Source organism: Giraffa tippelskirchi, chromosome 9, assembly GCF_054371585.1.
Source record: "Giraffa tippelskirchi isolate mGirTip1 chromosome 9, T2T-mGirTip1v1.2.pri, whole genome shotgun sequence".
Lineage (NCBI taxonomy): Eukaryota > Metazoa > Chordata > Mammalia > Artiodactyla > Giraffidae > Giraffa > Giraffa tippelskirchi.
This window is the reverse complement of record NC_137283.1, coordinates 16255987-16272532: the sequence shown is the minus strand read 5'-3', so window position 1 is coordinate 16272532 and position 16546 is coordinate 16255987. Positions and strand designations below refer to the sequence as shown.

Genomic DNA, 16546 nt, shown 5'->3' with positions numbered 1-16546 from the left:
GTCAACAACCAAAAAAAAAACAAAACCATTTGTTAATTTTAGTTTTCTGCTTGTTGGGTTGTTGGGATTCTAACTTTTCTGGCCTTTCCAATCACTTTATCCCCCTTGCCGCATAGTTGTAGTATTCCCTGAAGTAAACAAGATTCCCTTTGAAAAGGATCTTGATTTAGTGGGAAGAGGACTGTATTGGGGTCAAAAGGCAGGTTCACATACCAAGATCAGCCCTGCCTAATTCATAAGAATGTTTTGAAGATCAAATAAAGTCTTGTGAAAGTGCTTAAAGAACTCTCTGTGACACTATATAAATGTGAGGAATGGTTATTAATCCCTGATCTTACAGAGCTAGAGGATGTAGGCATTGGAAGAACCCTTGTGTGTGTGTGTGTGTGTTAGTTGCTTAGTCGTGTCCGACTCTTTGCAACCCCACAGACTGTAGCCCACCAGGCCCCTCTGTCCATGGGATTCTCCAGGCAAGAACACTGGAGTGGGTTGCCATTTCCTTCTCCAAAAGGAACTATAGAAAGAAAGAAAGTGAAGTCGCTCAGTCGTGCCCGACTCTTTGCGACCCCATGGACTATAGCCTCCCAGGCTTCTCCATCCATGGAATTCGCCAGGCAGAAGTACTGGAATGGGTTGCCATTTCCTTCTCCAGGAAGAACCCTTAGTGAGCATCTAGTCTGTGGGAAAGGCAGTGTGGTATAGTGGAGAAACAGTTTCTGATACTACATTGACAAATCTAACCAGACGTTTTGCTTCCTTTTGCCTTGATTTGAGCCTCGGTGTTTGATCTAACATATGGGGGATCATAGTATCTACCACACACGGTTGTTATGTGGGTTCAATAATGTATGTAAGTTGTGCTTGTGCTTAGTTGCTGAGTCATGTCTGACTCGCTGACCCCATGGACTGTAGCTGCCAGGCTCCTCCTGTCCATAGGATTCTCCAGGCAACAGTACTGGAGTAGGTTGCTCTGTTCCCCTCCAGGGGATTATCCTGACCCAGGGATTGAACTTACGTTTCTTGTGTCTCCTACATCGCAGGTAGATTCTTCACTGCTGAGTGTTTGGGGAAACTCCGTGTAAGCCATAGTATATGCTTAGCTTAATAAATACAAAATCCCTTCCAGTGATGAGCAGTGTTGGTGCTTCCCTCTCACGGTGGGAGTCCCAGCCCCTTCTCTTAAGCATAATTTCTTGCCTCCACATTCTGGAGTTTGATTCCTTCTGGAAGAGCAGGAGTAAGAAAGGGACACTTGTGTACTCTTGCTTTTTATTGGTCTAATTTGTTGGACCTTCTTGCCCAGGGTGCCCTGATAGTCGGCACAGTTGCCTCAACAGAGCTTAGGAATCTGCCATTACAGGAAAAGCCTAGAGACCCTGCTGCAGTTGTCTGACCAGAGTCCACACATGGATAAGGCTTTGTCAGGAAAAATGGCTGTCCAAGGCCCCCACAGTGCACTCTACCTGAGCATGCGTCAAGGCCTGCCATGATCTCCTGAGCGCCTGGCTTGGTCCCCAAGTAAAGGTTATTGCAGCATGAAGTCTGGATCAGCTCATTCAGACACAAACCACAGGTGAGACAGGCCTTGGCTACTTTCCAAAAGGATAGGACCTAGTGCTGCAGGCCTACCACACACCACTGTTGCCATTACTCCAGTTGGCCACCTCCTTTTCCAGCCACAGAAGTATTCCGGCTCCTCCCTTGTTGACACTTGCCAGACAATCCCTACTCCCCTAGAAATCTGATCACTGATAACTCACTCTCATAAAACATACGTATCCTTTATTCTTTCTACCTATTATGATTTCTTCCCCTACATTGTTAACCCTACCAACTCATCACATTGTTCAGTCTGGTACTTCTGTGGACTACGGGGCCCAGAAACCACAGATCTCCCTAAAGCAGTGTGTTGTGACAGAAAGAGGTAGAAAGACATGGGGGTGAGTCTCCTCTCTCCGTTTTGTGTTTGGTTAAGTTACTTAATCTTCCCGGTGTTCCCAAGTCTGTAAGATGATTTGATAAGAGTGACCTCAAGGGTTATAGACCAGTAATATGAGTTAATGTAGGCCAAGCACACAGCCCAGAATCTGATGGTAGGAGTTCAGCAAAGTGTTGGTCTTCCCCAGGGTGTGCTGGAATTCACCCACTGTACTTTTTACTTTAAACTCCTTTTTGGGAAAGGCTCCACAATAAATGAACTAGCAAAATTAAAAAATATAGACCTCCTTTTCTCTCTCCTTTCCCCTATTCTTCTGTCTTCTGCCTTTTATACATGCTCTTTTTCTTCCCTTTCTTTCTTATGTATGTGTATGTGTCTCTGTTATTTCTTTTCCACTTCTCCTCCCATACCTTAGCCAGAGTCAGGGAAGAGTTAACCAAATGTTAAATGTTTTCATTGTGAGAATCAGAAGGTGAAAGTGAAAGTGTTAGTCTCTCAGTTGTGTCCAACCCTTTGTGACCCCATGGATTGTAGCCTGCCAGGCTCCTGTTCATGGAATTCTTCAGGCAAGAACACTGGAGTGGGTAGCCATTCCCTTCTCCAGGGAATCTTCCCGACCGAGGGATCAAACCCTGGTCTCCTGCATTGCAGGCGGACTCTTTACCATCTGAGCCAACAGGAAAGCCCAGAAGATAAAAGGAGTCAAAAGAAAAGTGAGAACGGAGCCAACTTTCTCACTTGGTGTCCCTGGCATTAGAAAACACATTATCAGTATAGATCTAAACCATTGTGGGGTAAGTGAAAAATTAGAGGGAAGACTCCATAATCTATCTGAGCCACCAGGGAAGCCCAAGAATACTGGAGTGAGTAGCCTATCCCTTCTCTAGGGGATCTTCCCAACCCAGGAATCGAACCGGGGTGTCCTGCATTGCAGGCAGATTCTTTACCAACTGAGCTATCAGGGAAGCCTTAGTATGGCCAGACCACCCTTTTCTCCCTTCACATCTTACCAGTTTGTTTGCAGTGATGGGCTCCAAGGCCAAAAGAACTTAGGTAGGCCCTTAGAAGTTCTCAGGAGCAGAGGAGCATGAGGCAGTGGGAGGAGAGGCCATAAGGATGGTAGAAAACAGAAAGGAACCATAAGAGGCTGGCAGAATTGGAGTTCCTTGGGCTTAGAGACCTTGACCAAATGATTCTCCTTTCTGCTTCTTATTTCTCTCCTTAATTCTCACTTACCTGTCTTGTAAGGTAGTTAAGAGAATCAACTCTGAAAATGCTTATGAAATGTGAAGTAAGCTGCTTAGATGAAACATCATAGTTTACATTTACTCAATTACAAAGCACCTATTTCATGACATCCACTTCTAGGCACTGGAGAAACATAAAGAATAAAAAAAGATCTTTCTAAGGAACTCAAGAGTTAGTATTTTTAGGATAATGGGTACAATGGGGTCTTCAGACAGTGGACCTGAAGACTTAGAAACTGTTGATAGAATTGGCCTCAAGATGGCTACATTGCACTCATCTCACACACTAGTAAAGTAATGCTCAAAATTCTCCAAGCCAGGCTTCAGCAATACGTGAACTGTGAACTTCCAGATGTTCAAGCTGGTTTTAGAAGAGGCAGAGGAACCAGAGATCAAATTGCCAACATCTGCTGGATCATCGAAAAAGCAAGAGAGTTCCAGAAAAACATCTATTTCTGCTTTATTGATTCTGCCAAAGCCTTTGTGTGGATCACAATAAACTGTGGAAAATTCTGAAAGAGATGGGCATACCAGACCACCTGACCTGCCTCTTGAGAAACCTGTATGCAGTCAGGAAGCAACAGTTAGAACTGGACATGGAACAACAGACTGATTCCAAATAGGAAAAGGAGTATGTCAAGGCTGTATATTGTCACCCTGCTTATTTAACTTATATGCAGAGTACATCATGAGAAACGCTGTGCTGGAAGAAACACAAACTGGAATCAAGATTGCCGGGAGAAATATCAGTAACCTCAGATATGCAGATGATACCACCCTTATGGCAGAAAGTGAAGAGGAACTAAAAAGCCTCTTGATGAAAGTGAAAGAGGAGAGTGAAAAAGTTGGCTTAAAGCTCAACATTCAGAAAACTAAGATCATGGCATCCGGTCCCATCACTTCATGGGACATAGATGGGGAAACGGTGGAAACAGTGTCAGACTTTATTTTTTTGGGCTCCAAAATCACTGCAGATGGTGATTGCAGCCATTAAATTAAAAGACGCTTACTCCTTGGAAGGAAAGTTATGACCAACCTAGATAACATATTAAAAAGCAGAGACATTTCTTTGTCAACAAAGGTCCATCTAGTCAAGGCTATGGTTTTTCCAGTAGTCATGTATGGATGTGAGAGTTGGACTGTAAAGAAAGCTGAGCACTGAAGAATTGATGCTTTTGAACTGTGGTGTTGGAGAAGACTCTTGAGAGTCCCTTGGACTGCAAGGAGATCCAACCAGTCCATCCTAGAGGAGATCGGTCCTGGGTGTTCATTGGAAGGACTGATGTTGAAGTTGAAACTCCAGTACTTGGGCCACCTCATGCGAAGAGTTGACTCATTGGAAAAGACCCTGATGCTGGGAAGGATTGGGGGCAGGAGGAGAAGGGGATGACAGAGGATGAGATGGCTGGATGGCATCACCGACTCGATGGACATGAGTTTGGGTGGACTTCGGGAGTTGGTGATGGACAGGGAGGCCTGGCGTGCTGCGATTCATGGGGTCACTAAGAGTCGAAGACGACTGAGCGACTGAACTGAACTGAACTGGACTGAAAGATAGCTATGGTCAAGCTACTGAAAGGTACAGAGGGCTAATGACAGTCTCGAGGTACCTTCACCCAGTAGGTGTGCCCCCAACTTTTTTTCCGCTGTGTGTGTCACCAAGGTGAGAGCTGAAGCAGCTCAAATGCTCCATGAGCAGGAGGAAGCCGTGGGATGACGGGGAGGGTCCCCACAGAGAACAGAGCCTCGTCAGCATCGGAAACCACAGGAAACCAGGTCAGTGCATGGGGCCCGCTCCCTCTGCTCCAGCATTCAGCTCTGAACTCTAGGGCCTCCTGAGCAGACTATACTGATTAGTGGATCCTTGAAGCTGGAGGCCCTTTGGCAGAAGAGCTAGAAGAACTGGCCAGTGGGTCGTCAGAAAGCTACTCTATAATTCTGAGAGTCAGCCAGGTAGGGGCCAGGGTGCGTTGGGGGACACGTGAGCTTTATGTGCCTCCTATAGTGCTTTCTTGTTCCACTCTAAATAGTGCTCAGTCACCTCTGTCTCCAGCACCCAATGCACAGAAGTGCTTGATAGCTCTGTCAGCCCTCTAAGTGAGAGGATGAAGCGTGTGTCCAGGGGAGATCCAAGTCCAGGAGCTGCTAAGGGGCAGGTCCCATCTACAGGGTGTTGCAGGAGTAGGAGGGGTTAAGTAGATGCAACCTGCCATCCATCCCCCTAGCCCTGTACCCGCCTCTTTCCTGTTATTTCTTTGCCAGAGCAAGAGCCCCCTTGCCTTTTAAGTAGGGAAGCAGGGTTTTCTGAGGGGCAGATGTCCCCCAGTCCCTGCGCTTGGGGAAGGAATGTGGCCTGGCTGGCTGGTTGGGATCGAGGAGGAGCTCTGGGGCAGGGCGGGGCAGGGGCAGGCTGAGGCAAGGGCTGCTGCTGGCACCGCACTCCCGGCTGCTGCGCAGCAAGCCGGCCCAGGCCCTGCCACCCACCTTCGGGCCGTGCAGCCATGAACTGGGCGCCTTGACCCCACGGAAGCCCATGGGGAGTGCTAGACTGGCAGCCCTGCTCCTGCCTCTTCTCCAGCTGCTCACTGGTTTGTCTGCCTCTGCTGGGATTGGCTGCCCCTTCCTTCCCCGCTGGAGCACCCGCTGTCTACTGGCCTCCCGCATGGTAAGGTGCGCCTGACACTGCTGGGGGGACACCTGGCTCGCACAGGCTCATAAAACTCCCCAGTCTCCTGCCTGTCCTTTCCTACCACCCAGGTCCCTAAGCTCTGATGGCAGCATCAGCGTGTCCTCTACACCATCTTGAAGGGATAGCTGTAGTACCAGGGCACCGAGGGCCTGGGCAGGGTGGAGCTGGGAAGAAGAGAACCGGAGTGGATGGGCTATTCATTTACGGGTCTCAAAATTAGGTGATCCGAGGCCAAGGCCGCAGGGAGAACACCCCTGTGAGGACCTCTACTAATTATACTTCTGTCCTTTCTTTTCAACACTGGGCCCTGTGCGTTCAGGATGGCAGTTTCACTGGTGAGTCTCATTCCCTGCCCTGCTCCCCTTCCCTGTTTCCTCCATTCTAATTTTTTGTTCTCTACCTAAGAAGTGGCATAGTTTCAAGGGAAAAGCACAGGGTTTAGAGTGAGGACAAGCCTGGATTTGCATTGCAATACTGCCACATACTCCACACATGGCTTCAGGCAGTGCATGGTGTCTGAGGGGTACAGCAGCGCAGTAGAAATGATTGTACAATGAAAACTGTTGTCCCTGAGCTGTGGGGAGGATTAAATGAGAGCCAGGTAAATCTCCAGGTACTCTGCTTTGACTAGTCCCTCACCAGTCAGTCGTACAACAATGATCCTTCCTATTTTATGGTACCTTCTAATTTACAAGTTATTTTCCCATGCATTATCTTACTTGAGCTTGACAGCAGCCCCACTCTATGAATGAGGAAGCTGAGGCTTAGAGGAGTCTATAACTTGCCTCACATCACTTCACCAGAGTGTAAGTGGCAGTGCTCAGCCTCAAGTCCAGCTTGTCTAAGGCAGAAGGGACCTCCTGGGACCTTACCGTCTGATTTCCTTTTCCTTTTCTTCTGTCACAGGAATGCCTGCCCAGATTCCTCACCATACCCAGTCGGCCCCTCCCCTCCCTCCAAAGCCTTGGCGTGCTTGGTGCTTCCACTGTCCCCACTGCTGGTGCCTGCATCTGGTGTTAGGTCCCTCGGGTATGAGAAACAGCCCTTTGGGCCATTCTTAGTGGAGATGGGAATTGGGGGAATTTGGGGTGAGGCAAGTAAAATGTATCATACTAGAAGAGATGTTGGTCCTGTTGTCAACCTCAGCAGAGACTTTGGCCGTCCTGAAATAAGTAGCACACTGTGACTGATACTGATGAGTTCTGTTGTATCATTTTGTGAAGGTGTTTCTCCTTTCAGCTGATACCAATTCTTGGGATTAAAATATCTCACTTCTATGGATTCACTATTATTAGTTCTAGTTGTAAGGCAAGATCTGTCTTATAAGAAAGAACAGACAGATCTTATTCAACTCTACATTTTTCTTGCCTACCTCAGTGCCTGGGTCATACTAAATTCCCACACACTGTTTAAGAATCGACAGTTTATAATTTTTCACTCTTATAAATAATGCTACTATGAACCTTTGTATACACATAGATTTTTCTCTTCTTAAGAAATTAATTCTCTTTGACTGTATCATAACTTTCAGGACTATAGAAGTTTGGGATCATTAGCCTCCCTGATGTAAAATGATTGACTGTCCAACACTAGGTCACATCTCCAGATAGGGGAGGGACTGTGAAGGGCTGGATAGTAAATCTATTTTTCCCTGTGCAGGTCTTCAGTGGGGTTGGCTCCACCTCCTAGTGCAGAAATACAAAAAGTCTTACAAGTTCTGGTTCTGTAGGAGACACAGGATGCCAGCGTCTGCTCAGGTACTCTCCCTACCAGTGCCAGCCCTGCCCTACGCCCCACAGCCCTTCCCTTTCTGACCTCTCTTTCTGCTCTCCAGTCACCCAAGAGAGAGGGAAAGCGTGGAGCTGAAGTAGACTGTTCTGTCCATTACACAGTTAGGGACACGAAAGCTTAAATGTGAACAGCTTGCCCGTGATGCCCCGGGACTCCATAGACAGAAATAGAAGCCACAGTTCCTGATTCCTGCCCTGAGGCCAACCTTGCTTTCTGCCTGCAGAGGAAGTTGCTGAGTAGCTGCTGCCTGTCTGAGAAGGGCCATCACAACTCCACCCCCTCCCCAGATACCTCCCACAAGGGGCCGCGCTCCAAAAGAACCCAGCCTGTGGATCCAGAGGCAGGGGAAGGTCTCTCCAGATCCGGCTCACAAAAGCTTGGAGGTAGGCACATCATGTGACTGGAGGTGGTGGAGCCAAGTAGTGGTGCCTGTGCTAAGGCCAAGAGACAAGGCCACCAAGTCCCCCTTCTCCCCAGGACCCGAGTTCTCCTTTGACTTGCTGCCTGAGACAAGGGCTATTCAAGTGACCATTCCTCCAGGCCCAGAGGTCAGTGTGCGTCTTTGCCACCAGTGGGCACTGGAGTGTGAGGACCTGAGCCATCGCTTCAATGCCCAGGTATGGAGTGCCATCTGCCCATAAAGCCAAATCACACAGGGCTGGAGCCAAAGGACCTACCCATAGTACAGATGAGGAAACTGAGGCCCATAGAGGAATGGTAATTGTCCAAGACTTCTTACAAGTCTGAAGTGCCTATCATGAAGACTTCTTTGAATTGGAGAGAGAATGCAGGGGGCCATGTCTCCTGGCAGGAGAGGAGGGAAAGGGGATAGAGACCTGGGACAACCTTGAATGCCTAGCAAGGAAAGGAATATAGCATTTAACCTCAGTGCAGTGATCCTCAGTGAGATTCAGGGTGCCTTTTCAGTTCCACCAAGAAGTTGTTTTCCCTGAGAAAGTAATAAATTGGTCACATCTGTCTTGATACCCTTCAATCTCCCTCTCTTTTGTCACTGCTCTTCAGAGAATGAGATGTCCCCTGTTCTCCCAGTCTATGGCCTGACATCCCACCTCAACCTCCAGTTGTCATGGATACTCTTGTATACAGTTGGAGCCATTTGCAGGGACTGATGCTGTACCCAAGTCCCTCAGCTCTCCACATTTAAAATGATGATGATGCCTCCCGAGATCATCATGATGCTAGCATTTAATGCATTGATTTGGTGCTTCTAGCACCTAGCACCCTCCCTGGCATACAGTAGGGGCTCAATAAATGTATATTCCTTTCCCCAACTCTTCCCTCCCCTATTCCATGTATTGAGACACTTAGAGCAGATGGTCAGACTACAGGACAGAGACCCCCTGAGAAGAAATTTGTCAGTGAAAGAAATAAGCCTCAGATAAGAGGAAAAGCAGGATGTATGGTGGGTAAGTTTCCAGCTTCTTCCTGCCCTTGTCCAGGGTGCCTCTGCTCTTTCTCAGGCCCCTCTTCATCTCTCCCTTTGCTGAATTTTCCACAGAAAATTGTGCCTGGGGGCCGCACTGTAGACCTGCTTTATGAATTCCTTCTGCCCTGTCTGTGCATCGAGGTAAGCAGAGGAAAAGGTGTGGGTGGTCCATGGCTCCACTCCTAGGCCACCCAGACAGCACAGTTGGTCAAGTGTATCTCCACTGAGTCCAGTTTTAAAAGGGTTGGTGTTAATGAGATGCTGGGGGAGACTGGTGCCAGCCTAACAGTGAGCCTCACATTGGGTCAGGGGTGGAGGTGTCCTGCTGATCATGGGATATTTCTAGGGGTGATTCCAACCTCAGCCCCACCCAAACTCAGCTTGCCTTTGTTGAGACCCAGCTTCAGTCTACCCACAGAGCAGAATAGATAGTTGCCTTCACTGGGTGTCTTGAGCCGTTAGGATGAGGGCTCGTGGCTACTTCAAGGTTGCATATGGTTCTAGAAGTGCCATTCCCACTAGCTCTACATGGCAGTCCTCCTCTGCCTGTAGAGCTGAGGGGGCCTAGCATTAAGACTTCTTTTAAGGGACTCCCCTGGTGGTCCAGTGGCTAAGACTTCACACTCCCAATGCAGGGGGGCCAGGGTTTGATCCATTGTCAGGGAACTAGATCCCACATGCTGCAACTGAAGATCTCACACACTGAAACTAAGGCCCAGCACAGCCAAATAAATAAATATATTTTTGAAAAAAGGGTCCTTTGGGATAGACAGAAAAGTCTGGGGGCCTTGTTACCGGGAAGGAGATGAAAGGGAAGGTACAGGCAGAGACATGTAATGAGGAGCACCTGCCAGGGGTACAACCACTGGATGTTGGAGGGAGAGGCCTGACAGGGCACTTGGCAGCTTGGGAATCTCTGAGAATGGACACCTGGGAAGGCAGAAGTTGAGGAACGTGGACCTCATGATTTGCCTCTTTCTGGGGCTAGGTTCTCTTCTCCCAGAGAAGAGAACTCAACCCCTCCCTCACTGATCTCACTCCTGTAGTCTGGAGTTCCTCCCCAAGCACATCCGCCCTGGCCCACATCCCACACGGCTCCCACTCCTTGGCGCCCAGCCAGCTCAGGCAGCTTGTGTCCAGGCAAAGTCAAGCCAGAATGAGTTTCAAGTCTGAGTGATGTTGGGAAAGCCAGTCCTTTGACTTCCATCCCTGTTCCCTTCTCCCACAGGCATCCTACCTGCAAGAGGACACCGTGAGGCGCAAAAAGTGTCCCTTCCAGGTCCAGCCTGAAGCCTGTGAGTGCTGCTCATGTGACTCCTGTGCATGCACACCTTCTCTCTGTCTCTCTCCCACACACATGCACATACACACACACGCACGCACATGCGCACCGTCTATACTGGTATGGGAGGAAGTCCGCAGAAAGCATGAGGCGCTTTCTCTGGAATCAGTGCAGAGGCAAGTCATGGACTATCATGTCTGCTAAATCAGACTGTTGAACATTGTCCTAGGTACTGTGGGAGGTTCAGAAATATCCACCCTAGGAGCCAGTGTCCTAAGAGGGCAGATCAGAAGACCTGGGCTCACATCCCAGCTCTGCTACTCATTCTTCCCTGAGCCTCAGTTTCCTCATCTGTGAAATAATAATACTTGCCCTGCCTCACTTTCCAACTCCTTATGAGACTGGAATTCAATATTGTATGTGAAAGTGGTTGGTGACATCTATGCATATCGTTGAGCCCAAATTGCAGAGACAGGATGCTCAAACATGACAAATAAGTAGCACCAAGCAGCCTATGGTCCAGGGCAGGATTGTAACTAAGGAATAGGCTATAGAGCATGACCTGTGGGGACAGAGAAGCCCATGATGGTTGTCTCAGGGGAGGGAGAAGCCCGTGGTGGTTGAATAGAAAAGGTCTCCTAAAGGAGGTGACACCTGAGTTGGGCTCATAAAAAGGGTAGGATTTAGAAAGAAGAGAAGGGAGGATAAAGCATTCCTAATTCTGAGAGGAGTGTAAGAAAAGATACGAAGATTTTGAGTTTGGGGAGCAGAAAGGAGTTGGCCAGAAAGGAGGCGCAAGAAGGAGAGGAGATAGCTAAATATAAAAGGTAACAGGAGGGGCTGGAAGCGGCATGCTCCTTTATCACCTGGGCAGACCATGGCTGTGCCAAGCTCCTTCAGAAATATCATCTCCTGATGCCCTGGGGATCGGGATCAGTCTCAGGCCTCCTGGGCCTCACTCTCTGCCTCCGGTGCCTGCCCAGATGGCTCAGACTTCTGGGAGTCAATGAACTTCACTGACCACAGCCAGCACAATCAGATGGTCATGGCCGTGACACTCCGCTGTCCACTGAAGCTGGAGGCCTCCCTGTGCCAGAGGCGGGGCTGGCCCACCCTCTGCGAAGTCCTCCCCAATGCCACGGCTCGAGAGTCAGAGGGGGTGAGTCAGGCCTTCCTGGGGCCTGGGCGAGCAGGGCTAGGGCCTGGGGCCCTGCTCTCAACTCCCTTCTCCCGCCACAGTGGTACATCGTGGAGAAAGTGGACTTGCATCCCCAGCTCTGCTTCAAGGTACCAGCATGGGCAACAGGGGCCGGGAAGGGTGTGCATGGTGCCTGGAGCTTGCTGACTTGCCATTCTTGGATTTCTCAGTTCTCTTTTGGAAACAGCAGCCACGTTGAATGCCCCCACCGGACATTCGGTGAGCCAACAAGTGACCCTGGCTGGGACCCCTCTCCCACCATTTCACCCTCACACAACTGTGGTGAAGCCAAACTCTATCCCTGCCCTAGACTTCTCTGTCAACTGCAGCCCAGCTCCTATCACCTCCCACAAAACATCATCTCTCACCTGACACTCTCCCCCACCTCCCCGCCCCTCCCCAGCAGCCCCATCCTGGAATGTGAGCATGGATACCCAGGCCCAGCAGGTGGTCCTTCACTTCTCTTCAAGGACACATGTCACCTTCAGTGCTGCCTGGAACAACCCAGGCTTGGGGCAGGACAGCGTGGTGCCCCCCGTGTACAGCGTCAGCCAGGTACGGCCTAGCAGGGTTTGGCTCCCACCGGGACCTATTGATTAGAGCACATCAGGGAGAGGCAAGCAAATATCTGACTTACAGCATCTGCTGATTTAATGACTTGATAAGCCTGTATTCAGCTGCCTCCTCTGCCAGTCAGCAGAGTCTTCAATGGAGCAGTTTGTAGGCCTTTCCATTTCTGACCCAACAGGGATAAACAGGCAAGAGGCTGGCCCTCCCACTCCGAGCTGCTCTCTGACTCACTCCAACTGCCACCACATTTTGTACTGATGCCCTCTCCTCAACCAGCTGTCCTCCACACACCCCTGCCTGCCTCCACAAGGCATCTGGCAAGAGTTCTCTGTCTCTGGGAGACAGAGCCGTAGGAAGCTGAAGTGCTCTTTGCAGAATACTGTGAACCACTGACAGATTTAACTCTTATCATGTGAACTAAAGACAGCTAACTAGCAGACTCTCTTCTGTGTATCTGACATAAAAACCACCATCAAATGTATCCGCAAAACCACAGCACCAAGCTGACTAAGTGTGGCTTGCTCTTTTCAGTTCTTTCTCACTCACATGCAGCTTGTTTGTTTTATATTCTTTGAGGGCTCCCAAGCAGACAGATGGTAGCAAATGCTATAGATTTAAGACAGAATCATGTGGGATGACCTAAAATAGGGAGCTGTATCCAGGGCCTCCCTTATTGCTGTGAGCTGGGAACATCATTGAGTTTAACCATGGTTTGAGAGCCACTGTATCATACCCGCTCACAGCTGGCTGGAGAATGGGGGCTGATGAAGGGCTGGGGCAGGGGGTGGATGGTGTTCCCAAAGAATAGAGATTGATCCACCCTAACCAACGCCCAGAACACAGGGTGAAGCCACATCCTGCCTGTAGACGGAGGGCCTTCAGTTCAGCATGCATTTATTCAGTGCCTGCTCTGTTCCCACTCTGTAATAGGCCCTGGAAGATATAAGAAAAGTATGTAACACAGCCTCTGCCCATAAGGAACCTATCGTGTAATAAATAAGCACTACTACTAAATGAATACACACTGCACTGTGTATTATAAATGGCATCCACCTGCATATTCCCATGTGAGACTTTCAGTAACCCAGTAAAATAATGATTATTATCCATTATACACAGATGAAGAAACTGAGGCTCAAGGAGGAAGGTAGTCTATCTCAATGCAAAGATCCTACTGCTAGGAACCACACAGCCAGTAGTTAAGCCTGACTTTGTTAGCTGTGGTCTCCTGACTCTACAGCTTACATTCTTTCCAATGGACAAGCTGCCTTCCAGGTTTGCAGGGCAGAGATTAGCCTCCTGGTTTGTGAGCTACTAGAGGACAGAACCAATGTCTGTGCCCACCTTGTTTCCTCAGGTATAGAGTCAGTACCCAGAGTATGTTTGTTGATGAGTGCCTGATTAACATGTATCTGTGCCACAGTTCAGATCTGGGAATGATCAGCAGGATCTGGGAATGAAGTCTGGGAAGGCTTCTTGTTGGGGTGGCACTTGGCCCTAAGCCTGGTAGGATTTGGGTGGGGGTGGCATGGAGAAGGGAAGAACACCACATGGGCAAAGGCTCAGGAGCTGCATGGAGCCAGATTTGCCTCTATGGGGACAGTCATTCCACTCTTTGTTCCCACAGACTCAGGGCTCAACCCCAGTGACCCTAGACCTTATCGTTCCCTTCCTGAGGCCAGGAGGCTGTGTCCTGGTAAGGAATTCCGCCCTCACTCTGCATACACACCCCTGGCATCTATGCCACAAGTGGCACGTGGGGCAAATCCAGTCAGTAAAAATGTTTGATTTGGCCAGCACAGTGTTCAAAATTGGAATTAGTTGCCACCATTTAATTAGTGGGAGATGTCATATTTTAAAAAGTTGATTTCCGGCGTTTCTTGAAAACTCAGAAAACCTGGTGCTTCGTGTCCACATTTAAACATGGTAATAGGGGTGGGAGCTGAGTGGTGTCTGATTACTTCAGTCAGGACTTGTGCTCCTCCAGCTCCTCGTGGATGCCCTGGTCCACTTTGGGTTTACTTTCTGAGTTTGCCAAAGCTGGCCCAGACGCAAACCCTGTGCTAGAGGAATGCCCTCTCCAGGGTCCCCCTCTCCATCCTCCCACCTCATTCAGCTTCCCCCGGGAGGAGGGTTTACCCTGGCTCACAAGGGTGGGGGGCTCTGTGCCCTCAGGTTTGGAGGTCAGATGTCCAGTTTGCCTGGAAGCGCCTCTTGTGTCCAGATGGTGAGTTCTTGGGAGGGGACGGGGAGTGAGAAGGCGGCTGGGCACTGAGGAGCTGGGCTTCGCCTCACCCTGCTTGACTCAGTCTCTCACAGACGCCTGGGGCTCTTGATCCTGGCACTGCTGGCCTTCACCACCCTCCTGGGAGTTGTTTTGGTTCTCACGTGCCGGCGCCCACTGTCAGGTAAGCTCACTGGGAGGTAACCTGGGGACTTTTTTGGCTCCTAGGCCAGTTGCCTTCCCATTCCTCTCCTGCCCAGGATGCCTTCCCAAAGAGCCTCCTCCCTGTGGTGGGCACCCGCCCCGTGTTACCAAGGCTGTTAGCCTTAGGCCCCCTAGTGGGCAGAGATGGTTAAAGCAGGACAAAGGTCCCTCTGCAGGTAGTTCTCTGTGGCGTCTCTAGGCAAGAGGCAAGTGGGGTGGAAATGCAGCCTGCGCTGCACCTGTCGCCTTGGCCCTTGCCTCTTCCGGGGCGCCTTTATCTAAATTAGCCCAAAGGTGCCCTATAGACTAAAGCTGCCTTGGGTACCCAACCCTGGCGCAGATGAGGAACAGGGAAGGTGGGGGTGTGTGTGTGACATTCAACTCTTTCAGGTAGCCTCGAGGCCTGGGAGGAGAGGGCTGGGTTTTCCTTTAGCCCCCCACCCTGCTCATCTGTTGCTCCCTCCCCCAGGCCCGGGCCGAGCGCGGCCGGTGCTGCTGTTGCACGTGGCGGAGTCTGAGGCGCAGCGGCGCCTGGTGGGAGCACTTGCTGAACTGCTGCGGGCCGCGCTGGGCGGCGGGCGCGACGTGATTGTGGACCTTTGGGAGGGCACGCGGGTGGCGCGCGTGGGCCCCCTGCCGTGGTTCTGGGAGGCGCAGGCGCGCGTGGCGCGGGAGCGGGGCACCGTGGTTCTTCTATGGAGCAGCGCCGGCCCCAGCCCCACCGGCGGCCCGGATCCTCGCACTGCGCCCCTGCGTGCCCTGCTTCGCGCCGCCCCGCGCCCGCTGCTGCTGCTGGTTTACTTTAGTCGTCTCTGCGCCAAGGGCGACATTCCCCCGCCCCTGCGCGCCCTGCCCCGCTACCGCCTGCTGCACGACCTGCCGCGCCTGCTGCGCGCCCTGGACGCTCGGGCTTCTACTGAAGCCACCACCCGGGGCCGCTTCGTCGCCTGGCCACGCCTGCGGGGTCGCGTGGAGCTGTGCCGCAGGCTGGAACTGGAGGCCGCCAAACTTGCCGACCAAGGCTGAACAGAGCTCAGCGCAGTCAGGATGTCTGTGGCTGCAGGCCTAGGGGCACGGGCTGGAACCCCGGATTGAGGCTTTTGCTGTGGAAACCTTGGGGTGTCTTCTCGGGACTGCTGGCCAAAAAGCCTTACTCTGCCTCCCAGCCCAGGAGCGGAGCACCTCACTCAGCATCCCCGCCTGCTCCCCACGTTCCCCTAGTGTCCAGCCTCTGCCTCGTGCTCATGCTTCCTCAGAACCCTCAGCGAGAGTCTCTCTTTACTGAGAACTCCCTTGACCTCAGTCCTGTGGTGGGTGGGGATCATCACACTTCCTCTCCAAAACTTCCAGAGAATAGTGTACACACGCTCCAGTCCACACCAGAGAGGTTGGAACAGGGCTTGGGGAGGCAGCAGACATGGAAGTTCTGACTGGGAGGTGCCTCCAGACGGAGTGCAGGGCGGAGCGGGGGGTGGGGGTGGGGGCGCGTGGGAGGTGGAGAGGGCAGAACACCCGTTTCGGGCTATGGATCCGCCTTTCCCAGACAGGGGCCCTGCCCACAGTTGGAGGGAGGGAGGGCTCTGGACCCAGGGAAAGAGTCTTTGGCCCTGTGTAGTGGGGGCAGAGGTGGGACAGTAGAGACTGAGAGAAAGATGAATAAAAGAAAACATGATGGGTAAACTAAGAAACACAAGGTGCCTCTTCAGTGTGCCCAGGGTGCTGAGCTGGGGGAAGGGTCAGCAATACCATACTCAGGGGTGGTTATACATGATTCTGTGGGCCCAGATCCTCTGTGTCCATCCACATCCACATCCACGTTTGTCACGTTCTCACAAGCAGTGCCTTTGAAAAGGCAAAGAGGGATCTGCAGATCTTGATCCTCACTGTTATTCTTCAGAGAGAAAAAAGGAAAACAGGTGGTGTGGGTCCATGGTCGCGCAGCTAGCCTGTGGCAA

The 16546-nt window shown here is 50.9% G+C and overlaps 1 protein-coding gene across 9 annotated transcripts; it reads left to right on the top strand.

Annotated features, from left to right (window-relative positions):
- The first annotated feature begins 2487 nt into the window (after positions 1 to 2487).
- IL17RE (interleukin 17 receptor E) lies at positions 2488 to 16279 on the top strand. 9 transcript variants are annotated; one of them, XM_081528076.1, is made up of 19 exons: positions 2488 to 2733; positions 3507 to 4765; positions 4886 to 4962; positions 5765 to 5851; positions 6195 to 6210; positions 6782 to 6904; positions 7535 to 7632; positions 7890 to 8049; positions 8144 to 8283; positions 9186 to 9254; positions 10342 to 10408; positions 11379 to 11554; positions 11635 to 11682; positions 11764 to 11812; positions 11997 to 12148; positions 13791 to 13859; positions 14339 to 14390; positions 14473 to 14571; positions 15061 to 16279. In XM_081528076.1, the coding sequence occupies exons 2-19, from the start codon at positions 4747 to 4749 to the stop codon at positions 15615 to 15617; spliced, it is 2058 nt and encodes a 685-aa protein (XP_081384202.1). In that variant the 5' UTR covers positions 2488 to 2733; positions 3507 to 4746; the 3' UTR covers positions 15618 to 16279. The 9 variants fall into 9 exon arrangements, with proteins under 9 accessions (XP_081384202.1, XP_081384204.1, XP_081384209.1 ...); XM_081528078.1 differs by lacking the exons at positions 2488 to 2733; positions 3507 to 4765; positions 4886 to 4962; positions 5765 to 5851 and adding an exon at positions 4982 to 5139; XM_081528083.1 differs by lacking the exons at positions 2488 to 2733; positions 3507 to 4765; positions 4886 to 4962; positions 5765 to 5851 and adding an exon at positions 5000 to 5139 and having other exon boundaries at positions 12000 to 12148.
- The last annotated feature ends 267 nt before the right edge of the window (positions 16280 to 16546 follow it).